This window comes from Artemia sp. Qi Xiang Cuo, chromosome 1 (assembly GCF_049724085.1).
Source record: "Artemia sp. Qi Xiang Cuo chromosome 1, ASM4972408v1, whole genome shotgun sequence".
In the NCBI taxonomy this organism is placed as follows: Eukaryota; Metazoa; Arthropoda; class Branchiopoda; order Anostraca; family Artemiidae; genus Artemia; species Artemia sp. Qi Xiang Cuo.
This window is the reverse complement of record NC_142794.1, coordinates 5021865-5044437: the sequence shown is the minus strand read 5'-3', so window position 1 is coordinate 5044437 and position 22573 is coordinate 5021865. Positions and strand designations below refer to the sequence as shown.

Below are 22573 nucleotides of genomic sequence, written 5' to 3'. Positions count from 1 at the left end.
TATTCTGTCAGCAAAAAAAGTATGCTGAGAGGGAAAAATGTTATACATATAAAAAAAAATATTTCCACGTCTTTGCGCAGCACATGCATTGCAGAACGCTGTAACAGCTTTCTTAAAACGCAATATCTTCTGTAAACATTTGGTTTTAATCAGAATGACCTATGTGACTTTAATGGTCCGTACCTTTAAACGGTACGGATTAAATGGTACCATTTAATGGTCGTAATCAGAATGACCTATGTGACTTTAATGGTCCGTACCATTCAATGGTACGGATTAAATGGTACCATTTAATGGTTTGTAATCAGAATGACCTATGTGACTTTAATGGTCCGTACCATTCAATGGCACGAATTAAATGGTACAATTTAATGGTCCGTAATAAGAATGACCTATGTGACTTTAATGGTCCGTACCATTAAATGGTACCATTTAATGGTCCGTAATAAGAATGACCTATGTGACTTTAATGGTCCGTACCATTCAATGGTACGGATTAAATGGTACAATTTAATGGTCCTTAATCAGAATGACCTATGTGACTTTAATGGTCCGTACCATTAAATGGTACCATTTAATAGTCCGTAATAAGAATGACCTATGCGACTTTAATGGTCCGTACCATTAAACGGTATGGTACAATTTAATGGTCCGTAATCAGAATGACCTATATGACTATAATGGTCCGTACCATTAAATGGTACCATTTAATGGTCCATAATCAGAATGACCTATGTGACTTTAATGGTCCGTACCATTAAATGGTACGAATTAAATGGTACCATTTAATGGTCCGTAATCAGAATGACCTATGTGATTTTAATGGTCCGTACCCCTACTGATGCTTACTTCACAGAAGAAGCCAAGAATTATCACAGAGCCTCTTTCAGAGTTTGGTAATTGCGTAGGTCATAAAAGCTCACCTTCATTACAGGCATTCAAGTCACAAAGTGAGCACTTTGGACAACAGCTCCGAAACCTTATTTTTACAGTAGTTTCTAAACTATTTTTAACGTTCTATTAAATAAAGAACAAGGCTCCTCAATGAGCGATGTTACTTTTCTTTGTTCGAATAATTTTAAGCTGCAAAAAACCTTCCAGAAATTTTGAAATTTTCCGTTAAGAAGCTGAAAAAATTTTAACAAACCACTCGTTTTATTTAGACAAAACCAGTTCTTTCACAAAGCAGGGGGCTACTTGATAGCATTTGTGAAGAAGTTAATAAAGCTGATATGACTGGATATCGATCAGGATCAGTCTGTCAGGATCAGACTGATCAGTTGATATCGATCAGTCTGTTGTACTCAACTTTTTGAGGGGGATGTTTAACTTTGAAACTTTAATGCCAAAAAAATACTTTGATGTTTTGAAACTTTGATGTTGGGATGGAGGATGTTTAAAAACTTGAATCTTTGGCAATTAAAAACGAACAGAAATTAACTAAAAGAAACTTTAAAAAAAAGAAGTTTTTCAAAGAAAAGTAAAAGGCCATACTTAACTTAAGACGCGCAGAAACTAATTCCTATAATATTCAAATTCAAAACGACCAGAAATTACTATTAAAAAATAAATGAAACCCAAAGCGAATAGAAATTAAATGAACAATCATAGCAAGCATAAAAATAACAGGTACTAATTTAAATGAACAAATAAATCAGAAAATGAGTAAAATTAAATTGAAAATTCAAGTCAAACTTAAAGCGAACACAAATCACTACGAACAGTAGTTTGGCTACTGTCCCGTTCTGCATCCACAAACCGTAAAAATCTAAAGCCTACTGCGTCATTGGCGCTTTACTAAAAACGAATTATATTACCGACATTGTCTTTTATATTTGTGCGAAGGAAAAAACTTCCTTTTTTACTCTTTTTAAGAAGGCAATCAGTCTCCCTTCTGCGCCTTTCCTTCTCCATATACATCTGATCAAATTTTGGGGTAAACATTTTGTAAAATATAGTCCAAAAGTCAAATAACTATGCCTTAAGGTCGACTTAACCCCTCAGAACCCCTGGGGCAAGGGATACAAGTTATGCAAATTACTCATTGTCAACATATAGGGTTTTTACTGAAAAAAAGGCATGTTTAATTCTGGGTTTCCAAAAAGGCTTGGGGAGTCAAGTTGAAAATTTTAGGGTGTGTTGAGGGAATGTTCAAGAGTGATCGGAGGGGCCCAGCCACCGTACCTTTTTAGATGTCCCCTCTCCTCAACACTGATAGAAATTTTGGAAAAGCAATTTTGTTCAAAATAGTCAAAAAAAATCTAATAAGTATGCCTCCGGAGATGCCCTGCTCCCACGGACCCGGGGAAAAAATTGTAAATTTTACAGTTAGCCCGTTGTTTACATGCAGATTTTATCATTAGGTAAACGAGGAATGTTTGATTCTAGGTGCACAAAAAAAGCTGAGGGTGTTCAGGTGACATTTTGGGGGATATTGAGGGGTATGTGAAACTAAATCAAAAGACATTATGTGCATCCAGTCTATCAAAAAGGCCTGTCTGCAACATCTTAAGAATGGCAGAGAATTTTAAGTTGAAACAGTCAGGACAGGTTGAGGAGGATGTTTAACTAAATAGGGTTATTAAAATGGCGCATCTGCAAACCCCTTGAAATATGAATTACTAAAAGTTTCAGGCTTGCCACAACCTTTGGGAAATTTATCTTTGAAGGACCTAATGATCATAAAGTTCGGTTTATGGGTATTTTGCTTGATAAGAATCCCTACTCCAGGCAAACTAAAATAGAAATATCAAGGATTCATGGAAAGCTCAAAGTTTTTTTTTTGGATCGATTCTAGAAAATATTGTTTCACATTTGAATTCAGTCTTACATCTCTTATAGAAAATACGACAGTGGCTGTTTTATTGACAACCAAATATGACAAACATTATATGGCTGTCATATTGACAACCATTATATGGTTGTCATCATTTTTTTACACAACTCTTTAGGGTATGACAAAGCAAGCAGCCTTACCCTTAATACAGATGGTTCTATTAGTAAGCCGCTGCTTGATTTAAATTCACTTGATATTGTTTTATGTGTGTCTTCTGTTTTCTTCAATTACACCGTGAATTTCCTATGGACCTTAAAACTAAACCATATCTTGTCTCTGATCATTCCACATATTATCTTCATAGTTATGATAATATTCGATTGCAGTCAGTCCATCAGTTAGATCATATTTCAACCCCTGAATTTCAATTTTAGTGGGGTTTTTTTTTTCTGTTTTACTTTTGTCTTATTTTTTCCCCTGTGTTTCCAGCCATAGAGCCTTGCGAGGGGGCGGGGGGGGGGGAGTATATGATGTTTGTGCCTGAATGGTTTGTGTTTCGTTACATTAATAAAGATCTTATCTTAATACACCCAATACGAATAAAGATATACTCAGTTATCGCTTGGGTAGATTTGCAACGGTACTCCAAGCTGGCACGCTTGGAATGGAACAGGCAGCTGCTAAGCTGATGCAAAGGGATTATACAGAGAGGAACACATATATTCTAACCGATAAACAAGCATGTCTTAAGGATCTTCAGAATATTAAATATATAATACAAAATTTTTTTCCTAATGAAAGTAAAGAGCGACGTTGAAACTTGAAAATAATAGACATAAATCCGTAATAGGGGAGGAGGGCTTTTCGTTCCTCGGCCCCAGCCTTTTACTCTAAAATTGTCGCTTTGTCTTCAATGCTTTAAGATCGAATGACCGCGCATAAGACCAATTGGAGTAGAAACGAAAACCTGGACCCCTTTCGCCCCCCAACCGCCTCCAACCAGAATGCTGCAATTACACCCAAGGGTGTCACCATAAATACTTCAGAATACTACAATAAAACGCCTTTACATTGTGTTGTGGATGAACATCAGATTAGTGCAATTTTATATCTTTTAGAATAGAGTTTTTCTTATAAATTGTAAAAAAAAAGCAGAATATTAAAAAAAATTTCCAATAATTGGTCACCAATAATTCGTTCGTAATATCAATTTTATGAGGCGCTGGAGGTTTTTTTCATAACTTTTGGAACTTATTTCTCATCGATCAGTGTTGTAAAAAATTAAAAAAAAATTATAAATCAGCATAATTTCCTAGGGATGTGTCAAGGAATCGGGGGAGTGTAGTGGTACTAAGGAAAATTGTTACGGTATGCTATATTTTGTTAATATTTTTAAATAAACACTGAGCACAATCTAGCATAAAAGTGTTTGAATAAACCAATTCCGGCACAAGTCAAAACGTCCAGTCATTTGAAAATGGTAGATACCATGCTGAATCAAATAGAGTATCATATACCCGTGTACTATGTAGTTTTAAAACTCATTAGAGCCGGTCCTCGAGTTTTTTTTTGCCTTTGTTTTTAAATTTAAAGAGAAGAACAGGACAGAAAATTTTTTTTTTGTACTGTTATATCTAAATATTCATGTTTTGAACTATCCGTTGATGTAAATATATCCTCATATCTGCAATAGGCTGCACTAAAAAGTGGCTGTATATCAGCCATTAAAATTCTACTGTCATAATAAAATGAAGATGTTTCTACAAGAATCATCTCCCATTGTTCCTTGTGATGACGCCGTTCAGAAAGCAAAATTTCACAATTACAGGTTTGACGGTTCAACCCCACATGTCGCAAGGATTTAAACTGTAACTTGAATTATATCTTAATTAACCACTATTTTTCGAATACACTCTTTTAAATTATTTATAAATAATTTTTACATAAAAGCAGTTTTTCACAGAACAGGGGGCGGATTCAGGATTTATTTTAGGGGGGAGATAGGTTGACCCGACAAACTTGCGTTAGGAGCAAGTTTAATTAACGCAAACTTTCGTTAATTAACTAAATTACACTACTTTAGACTACATTACGGGGGGGGGCGTCACCCCCTGGATCTGCCACTTTCACAGAGAAGTAAAAAGATACTGTAAATAAAAGATGAGCAGAAATAAAGTCAATTAATATTTCAAGCATATAACGACCATAAATTACGATCAAAACGGAATTACAATAAACAACCAAGTCAAACCTAAAACGAACAAAACTACAGAAAACAGAAATAGGGCTAACGCCCCTTATGCCTTCTAAAGACGTAAGTTGCACTTTTCTGGAAACAATTTTTGTTTCGAACCAAGGCCGTATCCAGGGGGGGGGGTTTACCCGGTTTGACCCCCCCCCCCCAGAAATTTTTGACCGAGTCGAAAATTAGTCTAAAAAATACCTGTAAAGACAAAACCTTACCAGAAAAAAAATATGCTCCCACACTAAATCCTATTGCATTTTGTTGGTTAACGGTTCTGATCAGCTTACGCAATTAGGTTACCGTACGTAACCCCATGTTCACCTGACCTTGCATAGTAAATTAGGGTTAATAATATGCGCTCTGATCAGCTTACGCAATTAGGTAACCCCATGTTCACCTGACCTTGCATAGTAAATTAGGGTTAATAATATGCGCTCTGATCAGCTTACGCAATTAGGTAACCCCATGTTCACCTGACCTTGCATAGTAAATTAGGATTAATGGGCGCTCGAGGCATGGTATAAGAGAGTGCAAGATTGTCAGTTCAGTTCAGTTCAATTTCGGACTTGGCTAAGAGAAGAGCGATTTTCAACATGAAGAGGAAGTGTGACATTACGTCGGTTTTCGCGCCCAAGCGGACCAGGGATGTTTCTGACAGTGGCATTAGCGGGACGTCTGCGGAGCATTCATCTACACTTGTGGATCTGAAGGGCACTGAAGCCATCGTTTAAACTTCTGAATCACGCTAACTAGAACACACAATGATGCAATACGCACTTGTACCAATCCAGTCTTTGTTTTTTTTTACACATGGTATCATTTGTTTCTTCAACAAATAATCCCGTCGCTAAATCAATTATAAAATCTGTTTGCTGAAGAGCCATTGGACTCCAGATGTCTCCTAGATTTTTCCAGTATCCGAAAAGCAGAAGATGAAGTTTCAGTTAACTTGGCTCGCTCGTTTCAGTTGGTTGTCTTCGCTTCAGGCATGCGACGCTACCTTTTTTCCAAATGTTTTTCTTCTTCTGGCTGTTCTTGCGACGTTACCTGTTAGCACTGCTACGCCGGAAAGAAGTTTCTCAACGCTCAGAAGGCTCAAAACCTGGCTGAGAAATTCAACAGGAGAAGAACGATTGAGTGGCTTAGTACTCCTTGCAGTCCATAGGCAGTCCTAACAGGTAAGTGCAGTCCGACATCTGCCCTGACAAGGTCATCGACATTTTTGCAGGGAAGAAAAATCGTCGCCTGGATTTCGTTTTATAGATATTCGCCCTTACTTTTTAGCTAAAAAAAAAAAAAAAAAACTAAAAACTATATAGATTACTTCGAGCCTACTATTTGGCTTCTTTTTGCGCAAAAAAAATAGCTTGTAGTTTTTAGCTGTATGTAAATACTTGTCTTGTTTTTGCGTTCCTTAGAAAAAAAAAAAAAAACAAGAAAAAAAAAAAAAAAAACCTTAAAGATACGAAAGTATGCCTAGCGGACGCGTCCTCGTTTGCAAGGGGCGGACTAACTGTCTCGAGCTAACGTAATGTTGCTCGTGGATGTTAGACAAAGTCCAGGGGAAAAAATCGGGTAAACCCCCCCCCCCCCCGAACAAAAATCCTGGATACGGCCCTGTTTCGAACTATGAGTTTCATTTCATAAGGAAAATAAAACTAAAAACATACCATGAAAAAACACAATATTAACCAAGACCACTGAAAAAAACAAATGAATATGGGTTAGCAGTTTAATATACAATGATATTCATTCCTGAAAGTCTTAATAGTTTTGGACTTATTAAAGTTAAAAAAGAGAAAATATTTAAAATACATCTTGTTTTCAGTGAAGTTGAAATTACATTCTGACCTTTAGAAGACACAGGGACGTTAGCCTTATTTATGGTAGGTTTTGCTCGTCTACAGTTTGACTTGGTTGTTTATTGTAACTTGCGTTCGTTTTGGGTTTGAATTACTATAGGGATTTATTTCTGCTGGTCTTAAGTTTAATATTTTTTTATTTTTTTTTTGAAAAACTAATTTTTCGGAAAGCTTTGTATAATTAATTCTTAATCAACGTCGGCAAAAAGAACAGCTGTCCCGTTTTTATGTTTATCTTCCTCGCTTTCAATTCTCATATCTTTTATGGATGGTGCCATTTTTCATTTCTTTTATTAAAATCTTTAATGGTTCCCATGTCGTGCAGTTTTGGGCATTTTTGCTACATAGAATGCATAAATTTTTGATGATTCTTCTTCGTACGAAAAGGAATATGCGAGATTTTTATCTAAGTAATACATACTATCAAAAATCTCAAGACATCGTCATAGAATATGATTTTTTTATCCCCCCCTTAGGTGGATGTCTCTGGGTTATGTTGGCAATAAGTTGGGTTAAGTTGGTTGCCTTTTCGCTATTTCTTTTCTTTTGGTAAATAATTTTGACATGTTTAAAGGTATTTCCATAGATTGCAAGCACCAGGCTGAAATCTTCGTTTTTTCATCTCCTTTCCTCTCCTCTCAGTGGCACTAACTTAAAAAAAAAACAAAAAAAACTACGGTACAAGGGATGAAATCTCAAAGTCTTTAGAAAAATTCCAGGGATCCTGGATAAAAATTATTTAAAAGGATAAAAGGATAGCTGGATAAAAGGATCGTCAATAAAAACTTAAAATCTCTGATAATTCTGTAAGTAAATTTATAGGCTCTATAGCTCTATAAACTTAAATAGCTCAGATTTGTAACAAGAATCATCTACAGAAATACAAATTTTCATTTCTTTGATTTTAATTATTATAATAAAATATAATGATTATAATTAATTTTTGTGATTACTATGATTACTGATTTTATGATTACTACTTAATTTAATGATAAACTATTAACTCTTGACCACGCTTTTTATTACTCATTTACTGTTTTAAGAAACTGCTACATAAAGTAAGTTAGATAAAATTAGTAATTCATTACTTATCAATCAAAACAAAACTTTAGGAGTTATTTACAATTATTCTATTATACAAAATAACTAGTTTAATAAGATTGTTATAAAATTATTAGAATAATTAGAAGGATCGAATCACCATTACTTTTGTTTTCCTTGTATACCACAGATCCCTCATTTTTCATATTGGGTTATACCCTATATGGAAAATATGTAGTAATAATGGTTAAAAAAAAATGATAGATATGGTAAAAATATGGTAAATATATGGAAAAAAGCTAACAAATGTTAAAAAAAAAACTTGAACAGAGGATCTTAGCAAAGTCAGAAGTTTTTATTAATCACTAAAAATGCCATTTAAAAATCAATTTTCTAAAACAAATACATACACAGACAAATGCATATGGATAGGCACACGCAAGCACGCACACCTGCATACCCCCTCCCCTCAATTTGGCGAAAGGCCAGGTTAATCAAAACCAAAAAAAAACAGGGGAATTATTCAAAAATAATACAGGGAAACATGAGAAAAACCGTAGAAGCCTAATAATTTTGGAGAAGGGACAAGGATAGCCCCCCACCCCCAAGTGTGTGCCCGATACACATATACACAGACAAAACTTCCCACTGAACAATTTGAGCTCCAGCCAACTGTCTTATCAACTATATATACTACCCATTTGACATAGGATTCTTGTTATTTTATATTATTAATATAAAATATCTAAATTATCAATTTAAAAAAAATATCAATATATTAATATAAAATCTCAATCTTGTACTGTATTGAATGATTACCCAAGATTTCTAAGCTTTCTTTACATATGAATCAAATTTATTTCTTTATCAGATTTATGTCATACGTCAAGTCAAAGACATATTTACGACATCAAATTTATGTCATAATCAAATTAATGGTATAATTTATGTTAATTATTCAATATTTATTAATTATTTTAACTATTATTATTTTATTATTTTTATTAACATGAATCATTATCATTTTCGAGATAAACATAAATCTTATGTTTATGTCAAAATGTCTGTCTCAGAGCTTGTGACAGCCGTGTGGAAATGAGCATTACCTTTTCGTTTAAATTTCCCCAAAAAGTTTCTATTAAGTTGTGATCTTTTTTTATGTCTGAAGTAGCGAAAATATCGAGCATTGCCTCCCAAATACAATTAGAATTACCTTGATCGAGATTGTGCTCTAGGAGGGATTTCAACAGTGGAGTAACGTAAGCGCCGTCTTGTAAACTGCAAATTAAGATCAGTGGCGTCGGCAACATATTTTTCGACCCCTTGTCGTCGACGAAGTGGCGTAGCGTCGTTTCTGAAAGGAAGTAAAAAAAAATTGTAGCAGAGAAACAAAGAACCGTTTATAGAAAATCTTGGGCCGCCGAACGTTCCAATCCTATAATTGATTTAAATTTTGGCACATGCAGCCCAATCGGGTTTCAGAAAATTGGCTATTTAAATTAGCTCCAATGTTAAAAATGGATGGATCAGACTTCCGTTTCTGATACACTCTTCATAAATTTAAGACTGGCTAATAAGCACACTTCCCAGAGCAATTTTTCACAAGCATACTTCAAATCATCCTTCACAAAGCTTCACAAGCATACTTCAAATCATCCTTCACAAAGCTTCACAAGCTTACTTCCAAAGCAGAACCCATTAAATAGTTGGTAAAAAGACTGAGAAAATTTTATTAGTCACTAATTTATTTCTTGTCGGTAATAGTTCTAATTCCAAAAATTATAATTACTCAATGAAAATAAAATAAACAAACAATTGCCCAAATTGCACTTGGTATAATCTCATAAAATGATAAACTTATTTTAAAAGGGAAACAAAGAGATCTCAAACTTAATGTCTATTATATTAATGTCTATTGTCTTAGGGGTTTTCTTAACAAGAAGGTTTTTCCTAAAAAAATATTTCTAAGATAACTAATTTTTTAGTGTTTTTATTTAAACCCCTGGACCATGGGTGCTTCTTCACACTGTAGGGGCCCCTCATAAGTTTCGATAAAGCAAAGAAATAAATAACTTTGCCCATAAACCGAGGTATAGGATGCCTTCTCAAATATTTTAAGAAAAAAACATAGGCAAACCTAAATAGCTGGTTGTGCCTTCTTCAAACACCTTTCGTGGCATAGATCTAACTCTCTTTCTCTCGCACTCCCCTCTCTCCCTCTCTCTCTCTCTCTCTCTCTCTCTCTCTCGTCTCTTTCTCTCTCTCTCTCTCTCTCTCTCTCTCTCTCTCTCTCTCTCTCTCTCTCTCTCTCTCTCTCTCTCTCTCTCTCTCTCTCTCTCTCTCTCTCTCTCTCTCTCTCTCTCTCTCTCTCTCTCTCTCCCCACTGTTTGGTTTTTCCAGTGAAAAGTATTTCGTATTTGCCCCTTCATTTGTTCGGAGTGGCCTAAAAAGTCATTCACCCTCTCCACACACTCACAATTAAAAAAGAATACATAAATGTTACCCCTGAGCTTCAGCCTCCTCTTCTTCACTGTTTTGTTTTTCCAGTGACAGGTGTTTCTTATTTGCCCCATCATATGTTCGGGAAGACCTGCGAGAACATTCACTATCTCCACTAGGATCTGTAGATTTTTGACATAGAAACTGGGACAAGACTTGAGCCGCCTGGTTCCTCTCTTCTTCGGAATATGTTCGTACTCGACCGCTGACATTCTCTGAGGGAGTATTACCAGGTTCTGGAGTTTTGAAAGCTGGTGGAGGGGTTGTAGGACGTATCTAGAAATTGACAGCAGTTGTAATATTCTTGTCTTTCCTTACCTTTGGTTTGATCAACAAATCCGTAAAAAAAAGAAGTAAAAACAATAATATAAGACACATTAATCGAATAATCTTGATAGTAAATTTAAGCGCATGTTATACTATGCTTAATTATACTTAACCAAAATACTCCGCGATAGAGCGTATGATTTCCTACCGAAAAAGTGTTACAAGTCAGTATCTTAGAAACAATGGATTATACCAAAAAAAATTTAGTTTTAACATTTCTAATTTTAAGATTAATTTTAATTTATTTAATGTTAATTTTAATTATCGAACTTTATAAATTTATAGCTATTTAATTTAATTAATTTAAGATCTTAATTAATTATATAATTTTATTTTTGTTGGATTTTTTTAATTTATTTTATTTTAATAAATTCTTTTTCATGTATTATATATATATATATGTATGCATTTTGTCAAGTTCTATTTTTTATTAATAAACTAAAAAAAAAAAACAAAAAAAAAAAAAAAAAAAAAAAAAAAAAAAAAAGTCTAAAGCGTGCACAGCATGGCATGAATTTTTTAGTTCGTATACGCACCAAGAGTGTAAAGACCCCCCCCCCTCTAACCCAGGAAGGGGAAACCTCACGGAACCGAATAAAACTATGTAAGATAATACGAATTTGGAATTAAAAAGAAATAGTTAGATTTTATGGAAACATTTTTTTGAAAACACTGTATCAAAAGTTATGAACACTGAAAACCTAGAGAGAACTAACTTGAAATAAAACTAACTAGATTAAAACTATAGTAACTATACAGATGGTTATTTATATAGAAATTAAGTTAGTTAGTTATACAGACAAAAACTAACTATGGAGAACTAATTTGAAAATAAATAAACGCAACCACGTCAAGAAGTTGGATAAATAGTTAATGAAAGAAATAAAATATATAAAAAAGCTGAGCGGAGCCTAACACCCTATTTAATCCTACAACAGGTAGGTGACATAAACTAATTTTTTTAGGATTTGCATTTTCAAGAGAATTTTTTTCTCATCTCGTTTAGGAGACAGTTCAATGGTAATAATTGTTAGGAACTAATTTGAAAATAAGTAAACGCAAATACGCCAAGAAGTGGGATAAATATTTAATGAAAGAAATAAAATATAAAAAAGCTGAGCGCAGACTAACACTCTGTTTGATTCTACAACAGGTAGGTGACATACATCCTCCCACGGGGGGCATGGGGAAACCTAATAATTTTAAATAGCATATCTTGTCAAATTTTTCTTTTTTTCAATGTAAAGTGGAAGAAAATAAGGTTCAAAAATTTTGTGGGCACTGATTGAGGATTTCTTTAGAGCTTAAAGTATTTTCTTCAAATCTGAAATGCTTAAATATCTTTATAGAGGTATTGTTTTTAATATACGTTTACAGATAAAAAAAAAATCATTCATTTTTCATTAAAATCTTAAAAACGCAACATTTTACACACGTTAAAATTTGTAATTTCAAACTAACCTTCCGTGCAACTAAATGGGCATGTTTGCGACCAAAAAGACGGTTGATCATCTTTCTTCCTAATGTTCAAGCCCCCTAAAGTCACATTTATCGATACAAAAGGTTTCCGCTAACGCCAAAAAGGTATCCTGGTAAAAATTTGTTCAGTTGATCTATGTTCAACTTAAAAGCATAATGTTTGTGACAGACTAATTAGAGCCAAGAGCTAAGTCCATTCTACTGAAAATAGAAAAGATGGGAGCTTGGAACAACATATTTCTATCTGTAAGTTGCATCTGAACAAAATTACAAAGACAGAGCAGTAGTAGAAAACATTTGGGAACAAATCAGTTTTATGCCCGTGACACATCATAGTCACATCTATTGATAAACAAAGCCAAATATCATGAATGATAAGGCAATTTTCTTGATTCTAGTGTCACACTTGTATTTAAAAAGCAAGAAATTAGTTTAAAGAGTTTGCACAAACAGTAATTTGTGTCCAAAAGTTGTCTATTAATACTAAGTCTTCTTAAATTTTGTCAGATTCCTCTCCCAGATTGAAAAACCGCTGTTCTAAGTTTCCATCTTTTCTAGTTCTAAAAAGTATGCCTTAAACCTACACTGTGACTGGTCAGTCAAGAAGTTTATGTTTGAAGTTGAACTATGTTGAACTCGAGAAATTACGAACGGCGAACGTAATTGGCGCTGTAGTCGTGCGTAATTTTGATTTTATCAACAAGTGTGACTATAATGTGGCACGGGCATTAAGCTTTTGCAATTACGTGTCTACCCTTTCGGTCTTCCGCTCCAGTAGGAAAAGTGTGATGTTAAAATCAATGAAAAACACGGATCGTTCAAAAATGTTGGTTTTTGGTCAACTAATGTACCTATAGCGCGGCTTGGCCATTACTCTTGATAAAAAATATCCTACAATAAAATTTATATTTACTACCACTTCCTAATGAAATATCTTTTAACTTTTGGAGCAGCAATAGAACTCCGCATCGAAAGACACGAGTCTCTATGGAGGCATACCCTTTTCGAATCATATCCTCAAGCAACTCAATAATTTCTTAAGCCCATTTTATATTCATCAAATAGGACAGAGAATTATCAAAATAAGGCAATGTTTTTGTGGGTACTTTCCATAAAGACATAGTAATTGGAGATGTAACCAGAGGCATCACTAACGGAAATGTTTGGGAATGGCATAACAAAATTGACTGGTGAAATAGCGGCGTTTCGCGTCACTGTTTTACCGACTAAATTTTTTTAACCGACTGGGTGAAAACATGTGGGTACCCCCCCCCCCCCAATTTAACGCTCCTGGATTATCTAAGTAGTTGACAGACGAGCATTGCTCATACACAAGACCATTCAACGTAAAAGATCTGTTCGATCCTATGCATTGCTTCCAAGATATTGACTTGTAGAACCCTAAAGCTGACATCTTGTCGAATTTTTTTTCTCTCAAAAATATATAACATAACAGCACTAAGCTTCAGTTAAGGGTACTTTATTTCTACAAAATTTGAATTTTTTTGGATTTGCATTTTGAAGAGAATTTTTTTCTCATCTCGTTTAGGAGACAGTTCAATGGAAATAATTGTTAAAAAGGCTTTACCTCGGTACATTTTCTATTCACTTCTGATTATAAGTTAATATAGTTAAAAAAGGAAAATAATGGTTAAAAATGCTTTACCTAGGTATCTATTTTTATGCACATCTGACCACAATTTAACATAGTGAAAAAAGTTTCCTTTAAATCAAACATACACAACCGTGCAGCTTGTTCACTATTAACCAATAATAGTAACTCTAAATAAACTTTCAAATTTGTAGTGAAAATTCCTAATAAGATGAGCTTTAAAAACGGAGAAAAAAGAGGAACGAGTAAGAGAGAGAGAGAGAGAGAGAGAGAGAGAGAGAGAGAGAGAGAGAGAGAGAGAGTGAAAGAGAGAGAGAGAGAGAGAGAGAGGAGAGAGAAGAGAGAGAGAGAAGGAAATAATTGTTAAAAAGGCTTTACCTCGGTACATTTTCTATTCACTTCTGATTATAAATTAACCCCCCCCCCCGTTATTGGAGAGGGCCTGTTTTAGTTGGTGTTTATTTTGTAAGGTTTGTATTGTATTTATTGTGTCCTTAGGACTTTTGTCCGTATGTTTTTTACTGTTTTTTTACTTTTGTGCACTGAAAACGGCCAAGCGGATATCTCGACCGAAATATCCACATATTTATCATTCCTTTTTTCACTAGCTGGATATATCCTCGTTTTTTCTTCTTCGCTTTTTTTTTATTTGCTAAATACTTAAGTCTAGATCGACATTCGCGTTTTACTAAAAGCTAAATATATTGCTGAAATTTAAGTTTATTAAATTTAAATGTGGTCTTTGAAATCTTTTAGTTTTTAGAAGCCAAAGCACCATTAGTTGTTGTAGTCCAAAACTTGTTTCAAGTTTGAAGTTTTACACAAGCAGACCGTAGAACCCGTTCTGCTTGTTTTTAGCATTAGCTTGGCTCTTTAATTTCCAATGTTAAAAGCATATTAAAAAACCGTAGAACCCGTTCTGCTTGTTTTTAGCATTAGCTTGGCTCTTTAATTTCCAATGTTAAAAGCATATTAAAAAACCGTAGAATCTTACTTGCTCTAAAACGTCTATTTTCTTTGCACTAGTTGATTTCGATTTCATGCTACCGTCTTCGGTCTTCGACTCCACAGGTGGACTCCTCCTACTAGATGGCATAGGTGATGAGCTCCTAAGCACGCTACTAACACTAAAAGCTGCTCCTAAATCTTGCAAATTAATAACCGATATTTTCCTTTGCTCCTCATCTATCCTTTCCGAGAGCACATGAATCCCTGTAAGAGGAGAAGCAATACGATCTCCAGAGTCAACAGATCCACGCTTTTCACTGCTAGCAATACTTTGCAATAAAGATTTTGCTGGAGCTTGGGGTAATTGAACGACTGTATCCCTTCTTTCTTTGATTCGAACACTATTCGTTTCTTTACTTGAGCTTGAATCATCACTATCTATACTGTCTCGAATCAGTTCAACCGTCTTAATCCTTGGTGGCTCGATCTGTCCTAACTTACGGGCGGGTACTTCTGGTTTATCAATCGTTGGGAGGGGAAGGGGCGTGTCCTCAATAGGAGGACTGGGGAGGCCAAATGGAGATCGACCCTTTTCGGGTTGGCTATATACAGATTCTTCTTGATCTTGACCTTTGGCAAAACTTTGAAAGGCAGTTCTGCTTGATTCTTCAACATCAAAATAAACAGTCGATTCAGGTCCAGGCAAGGATCTAACTTCTTCTTGATTTTTGGGATCTAAGTTTGAGTCACGAAGTCCAATGAGATAGCTTTCTGGAGATATTGGAGCAGTTGGAACGTCAAAGACTCTTTGCTCCACTTTAGTACATGCCGTCCAGATTTGTTCTTGATTGTCTTTACCGGATCCTCCAGCCAGCTCCTAAAAATATAATAAAAGAAATATTGAAGTAAATTTTGGTTTCTACTAAAAGTCGATTATATTAAAAGGTTTAATCAATATGCCTACCCTAGGTAGCGCAACAATAACAACATCAGTAACATTTTTACCGGGAGGGGTAAGGCTCAGTTCCTGCCCCGCCCGAATCAGTAACATTTTTAAGCTAGGAGATCCCACTCCAATCTTACTCCAGTTGTAGATTTTTCTCTTATGCATGCGATTCTAGAGTCAAAATAACTAACATTGAATCCTTAACAGAAGACATGAGAAAAATCTTTATGAAAAGCTGAACTCTCTTCCGATAATTTAGATCCACATTCGCTCGAAATGATCCCTCGTGACAAAAGCGCAATTGTTTGAGCACCCATGGAGGTAAAAATATGAGTTTTCATACTTTTGAAGATAGCAGCCTGAGACCTCTGTAATAAGGTTCTCAGTTATCTAAAATTTCGCAGTAAGGTTTTCTGCAAGATCCCGTCACTTTTTGAGGCAGAAGTTTTAAACTTCTACAAAGGGTTTTTTTCGAGAAGACACTTTTTTAAAGGATTTTATTTATTTTATATTAACTACATGCATTATAATGGCCTTGGAAATGGGAGACTAGATAGCTATTCGGCAGTTCGACAGCGATCGACTATCTCAAAATTTTAGCTCAATAGTAATTTTTATAAATTGTTGTTTGGCCCTACGAAAAAAAAAACTTTGTAAAAATAACGTCACAGTAAAACATGCATTGGCCTATATGCTTCTTCAGAATTGGGTTTCAGATTTTCGACCCCCAAATTTGACCCACACAATTTTTTTTTCTAAGGATATTTGAAAATGCCAGGACAAGTCCTTCACTCTTTCCTCCTTAGTGGTCTGTAGTAGTTTAATTTTTCTATTTAAAAGCCTTAGGCCACAAAACTTGGCCTTTCCCCCCTTTAATTCCAAAAATATTCAAACTCAATGTTTATGCTCCGTGTGAAAATTTCAGGTATGTTATTTATCTGAACTCCTAAGGTTTTTAGATTGAGACTGAGCCTTGTCTCTCCACCAAGCCAATGGTGAGATATCCTTTGTAATTTAGTTTTTAGATTTGAAAATAAGTTGAAATAAGTCGGAGACATGCGAAGTAGGAAAACGTTCATAACGGCTAAACAAGCTTAGACAAAAAGTCTAAGTAATATCATAATTCTGGTTGGGTGAATTAAATCTTAAAACTATCAAGTTCAACGATATTCTGATCTCATGATCTTCGGAGCAAGTTGCAGTCGCGGCCACGCATTTCAAAGGGAACAAAAACAATTCCTACAGAAGAAGAAAAATTCTGACGATCTAAAATAACCAGACAAAGTTGCGTCGCGAATTACAGCTAGTATGTTTGAATGAAAGCAAAATTCTGTGGTTTTCCTGGAAATTTTTTGGGACACTAAGATACATTTCAATACATACTCAAAGCAAATATCGAAGCTATCAACAGTTCAACTTCGCCATTATATCAAAGGATGTTTATCCCTTTATCTTAAATACAATTTTTCCCGTTAAAGATTCATACTTTTTTGCTGTGATCCCATACAAAAGCAAACCGAACATTCACCCACACGAACAAATTTTTGCTTTTTGATCAAATGAAGTAAAACGCGGCTGCCGAAACGATATTGTAGATAGACTAAAAAAATAATTTGCTAAATCAAAGAATAGATGAACAAATCCCCGAAAAAAAATTCTGTATGTAGAGGTAAATTCTGAAATTAAAATGATTCGTTTTTTAAAGTGAAAATTTGACTGAAATTTTCTGATTAAAAGCAAAATTCCTGGTGTTCTCAGAAAATTTTGCAATAAAAATAATTTAGATATTTATCTAAAAAAAAGATTTTTACAAATCCTTAAATCGTAAGTTTCTAATTATTTATTCTATATTAACTTTTATTACTCGTTAAAAGTATTTATTATTATAATAATACAAATAGCTATTATTAATTATCATTGACTCCTTTATTTATTTTAGGTGCAAATGCACTGGCGAAATGAACGAATTTTTCAAGTTCGAGCCAAAGCACATGCTATGTGAACATTTACCCGTAAGAAATTTTTCTCATCAGGCGACGTGAAATCCGAATGCCAAAGCGATATTGAACTTTTATCACAACCGTGTTCTTTGTCCATATTGGAGGGGTATTCGTCTTTGGGTTGAACTTCTATTCGGTAATGCCTACCTTGACCCCCTCCCTCAACTGGGGTCCCTTAGCCCTAACATGATCCAAGCACCACAACAAGTGGTCTACAATCAGTCTACATTGAGAGTTCATACTGAAAACACATCTTTTTGAATATAATTTCATTCATACAGTAAAACTGTCAATACAGTAAGACATTTGTGATTCCCTATGGTTTTTATTGAATTAATTTCATAATCGGGTTTGGACTTGAAAATAGTTCACCTTGAACTTGGATTATATTATTTGACCTACATATTAATTGACCTACAACATATATATTTTGATCGGAAAACTCGACTGTCCCTGGCTATGATAATTAGACTGCGCAATGACCGATCAAAATAGGAAGATTATTTTAAATCCGTTACTGAACTTTGTCAAGAGATCTATGCTTGATGGTGCGAAAATTGATCTAATTATCGGAAAAGCTGTAAGTTTTTTTGGTCATGGTACTATTATCAGTGCTAAAGAGTTTCTGTATAAAGAGCTGAATATTCAGAGCCGGTGTGTGAAAAATGCAAAGGATGAAGATAATGTATTTGACATTTGTAAACAGTTAAATCAGGCGGCAAAGGATAATTTTGCCTGTTCCCACTTTTGTTATATTCTTACCTTCTGAAACCCCAGCAACCGGGGAGGCAGTCTCGTCTATTTTATTCTCGAAAGTTAATGAATTATCTCGGAAAATTGACGGCTTTTTGGAGAATGTGATGCATTCAGGTTCTGTTTGGTCTGCAAGAATTTATACCAGTGCAACCATTAATCCTGCCCCACCTCTTACGGTTGCCGTTATTCTGAAAAACTGTCCTGCAAACCTGACCTCACCTAATGCTCGTAAGGACTTCGTCGATAAACTTTGCCCTGAGGCCTCAGGTGAAATAAGTGAACTTAAAAAATCGGCTTCGGAATGGATACTTGCTGTTAATTCAAAGCGTGCAGCGAATAAAAGTCCCGAAAGTAATTAAAACAGCACCCCAGTTATCTTGTTGAGTTTGAACTCCCCACCATTCATAGGGATCCTGAAAGGCGTACCGATTGAATATGATGAGACTCAAGTAAAATCTCTTGTAGCAAATTGCGTGAAAATTTCACACTGCAGAAAGTCCCGGGTGTTCAAGGTCTACATTGAGTCAAAGCAAAACCTGGATCAGTTCTTAAAAGTTTCTGTGAAAGTTGGCTACGAAAAGCTCTCTGCACAAGCATTTGTATATCACCCAAAGCGTTGTTACTCGTTTCATAAGACTGGGCATCTGGCCTCGCAGTGCTCTAATCGGGCCCTCTGCTCTCGCTGTGGATCATGCGATCACACCTCAAACAGTGCCTCTCCGTGTTCGGAAAAAATGTTCTGTCTAGATTGTAAAGTTACCGACCATACTTGTTACAGTGTAAATTGTCCTAATACCAAAGGTCAACTAGCAAAGGCAAGGGTATGACATGGATTTGTCTGCTTCTACGCAAGCTGTACTCTTGTGGAATATTAATGGTGGATTTTCAGTAAAAATTCCTGTGATAAAAGGTTTGCTTTCGAATTGTGACGTATTGTGCTTGCAAGAGCATTTTTTGACGAGACATAGTTTAGGCCTTCTCAAAATTGACAATAATTTTACTAGCTATTCGGTGCCCGCTAAACGATCCGCTTCTAGTGGCCGCCCCTCGGGTGGTATTGCGAAGCTTGTTAGGACCTCGTGCCGGTCGAGTATTTTTTATTCATGTGATTTTTTTCTTGCTGTCCGTGTAAAAGAGTATGTTATTGTAAACGTCTATCTCCCAGCAGATTATCGCAATGCCCGATCAGAATTTTTATTTACTTCAGCGCGTGAGAAACTAGGGTCTTGCCTTTCAAAGATTCGCCTGTTAGGTAAGTGTTGTATTATTAAAGGAGATTTTAACTGTAATTTAACTGACACCTCCTGATTGCGTACTTCTATTTTGTCTGATATTTTGGACGATTGGCTTAGCATATTGTCAAAAGATGTTGATTACATCTAAACACACCATTCGAGTTACGTGTCGAACCTTGACCATCTTGTTTCTTCTATAGACCTCCAAGTTTCTGCTGTTCAAGTCGTTACTGATTTCCAACTATCAGACCACCTTCCAATATCTGCATCTATTTATTGTTCCTCTGCTCAGTCTACTCCCACTACACAACCACATCAGCCCCACGCCCAATTTTACAGGGATTGGGAAAATATCCAAGATGACCTTTTTGCTGCAGTAACTAATTCTGTCCTCCATAAAATTCATGTTCCGTTCCAGCTGCTCATGGAAAATCCGCAACTTGATGCAAATGAAATACGGGTGTTGCTAGATATCTATTTTGCACAAATTTGCCATGCTCTGCGATGCGCAGAAAAAGCCACTATACCTCTTAAATGTATGCATCGGGGTGTCACGAAGCATTGGTCCAGTAATCCGAGCCTAGTTGAATCTTGGAGAAAATCCAAATTTTGGTACCATTTGTGGCTCCAGTGCGAGCGTCCTCACTCTTGCTGGGTTTCTAACATTCGTCTTTCTACCAAAAGAAAGTTTGCAAGAGAACTATGTATCCACATGACCCAAATAGTTGAAGAGATATCCCAGCAAGCTTCTCTGTCCCAACCTTCCTTCTGGAGAAATGTATCAAGAGATCCTCCTAGGGCCCAACTATGTGCTCAAGTTATTCCTGATTCCGAATGGAATTCATACTTCTCTGCTGAATTCTCCCCACCAGATGCCGCCCTACAGTCCGAATATGAAGATAAGCTTGATAAATTTCTGTCTAGGTGTCCATCCGACAATTTTGTTGTTTCAGCTGATTCTGTACTGCGAGCAATCCAACGCCTAAAGCGTAAGAAATCTTCTGGCATCGATAAAATAAGCGCTCTTCACATTCTGCATGGAAGCCAGCTGCTGGTAAACCATAATGCTCTTTTGATGCAGATGATTGTTACCCAAGGAGTTGTACCGTCTTCTTTCTCAATCGGAGATCTCACTCCAATTCCAAAGAAAGGTAAACTCGCAACCCAGTGCTCGTCCTTCCGCCCTATAACAGTAGCTACTACCTTCTGTAAGCTTCTTGAACTTCTGTTCATTGACCAACTGAATGCAAAATGCTATGTTCCACCAAACCAATTTGGATTCCAGCCACGTCTCGGTTGTGCCCACGCTTTGTCGGCTGTCGCGAACACATTGATCGATGCTGATGCATCAGGTGAAACTCTCGTGTTGGCTGGGAATGATGTTCGTAAAGCGTTCGACTCTCTCATTCACGCCGCTATGCTACTCCATGCAGCAAAACGTGGAGTGAGCCCCTTATATAGCAGAGCCCTTCGAGACATGTATTATCGTCTTAAAGTTCGCTTAATTCTTCAACTATTAACTAGAGTTAACGGCTCTCAAGTCTACGCACTAATCTATAATATTTTTGTCAAGGTCGAAAAAGGTACCCGTCAAGGTGCTGTTTCTTCCCCTTCACTTTTCAATCATGGAGTTCTTCCTATACAGTCGCATGGTCCCATATTATTCCCCTGTGCTAGCCCTCATTTATCCCTCGCATGATATGCAGACGACGTTCTGAACTTGAGTTACCCTATCTAACGCATAAGCGATGTTTTTGCAATTCTACAATCTGAGTATGCAAAACTAAGTCTTCAGTTCAATGCTTAAAAGTCCGAAATTGTATTCTTCAATTGGAAGCAAAAGTCGCCTAGGGATATTCCTCTCGGAAATAGTAGGATTAAGCCAGTAGATCATATCACCTACCTCGGTCTTCCCATTGGTTCGTCAGTAATACACACGCGACAACTATTAATTGCTCACATTGAGCGTAGAGCGTAGATATGCTTCTTTTGTAACTAATAAGTTACGGTTCAACCGCCATCTTCTCTCGAAACTTTTTAACTCTGTCGCTCTACCACATTATTGGTACATATCGCCGTTTTGGAAAATGCTCACAAATTCTGTCAAGTCAAAAATTCGTTCAGTTTTCTTCCGGTTCGCAATATCTTTTACGTTTTCCCTCTTGGACGCACAATTCTTATTTGATTAGAAAATTCAGCATTGCTGACCCAATTATAGCTGTGGAAAAGCAAATTCGTGCTTATAATTCCCGTTTAATGAAGTTGAATCATACATGGTCGTCAGTATTAACCCATTAGTTAAGATGTATTTGTTGTGTTCTTTTATTTTATTTTTATTTTTTTTAAGTGTTTGTTTTCGCGCTTAGTGTAATTGCTGCAGTTTTTAAACTGACTGATGATTTATTCTCTTTTCGTATGAGTCAAATTTAAGTGACGCTGATTATTCTCAATTTTGGTGTCAATTTTTTTTTTTGATAATATGTTTCGTATATTAATAATAATAGAGTTGTTTATTAAATATCGATTCTTTTAAGCATATTGCTTTAAGTAAAGTTGTAAAAGGATCCGTGATTGAATAATTTCCTTGTTTCTGTTATTTATGTATATCGGAGTAAATGAATCATTTGTTGAGAGTGATCTGAGTTCAAGACCAGTAGGCGCAAGTGTTGTTTAAATGTTTTTACCGTGCCTTGTCATGTTTACACTAGTTAATATTATTATCTACTTTATATATTTTTTAATTCACTTTTGATTGTTTTTTTTTGTTTTTTTTACTAATAGCGGCTTGATGCAATGATGTTCATATTATTTATGTTTGTTCAGTATTTAGGAGCCTAAAAAAAGGAA

The 22573-nt window shown here is 35.5% G+C and overlaps 1 protein-coding gene across 3 annotated transcripts in view; it reads right to left on the bottom strand.

Annotated features, from left to right (window-relative positions):
• The window catches only part of Asator (tau-tubulin kinase asator), a 141884-nt gene that overhangs the window by 24579 nt on the left and 94732 nt on the right, over nt 1–22573 (bottom strand). For all 3 annotated transcript variants that reach the window (XM_089086895.1, XM_089087049.1, XM_089086974.1), the window contains exons 13-15: nt 14836–15666; nt 10428–10699; nt 9138–9278 (exon numbers count right to left, since the gene is read on the bottom strand). In XM_089086895.1, the coding sequence (XP_088943021.1) occupies nt 9138–9278; nt 10428–10699; nt 14836–15666 (1244 nt within the window). The remainder of the gene's footprint in view (nt 1–9137; nt 9279–10427; nt 10700–14835; nt 15667–22573) is intronic.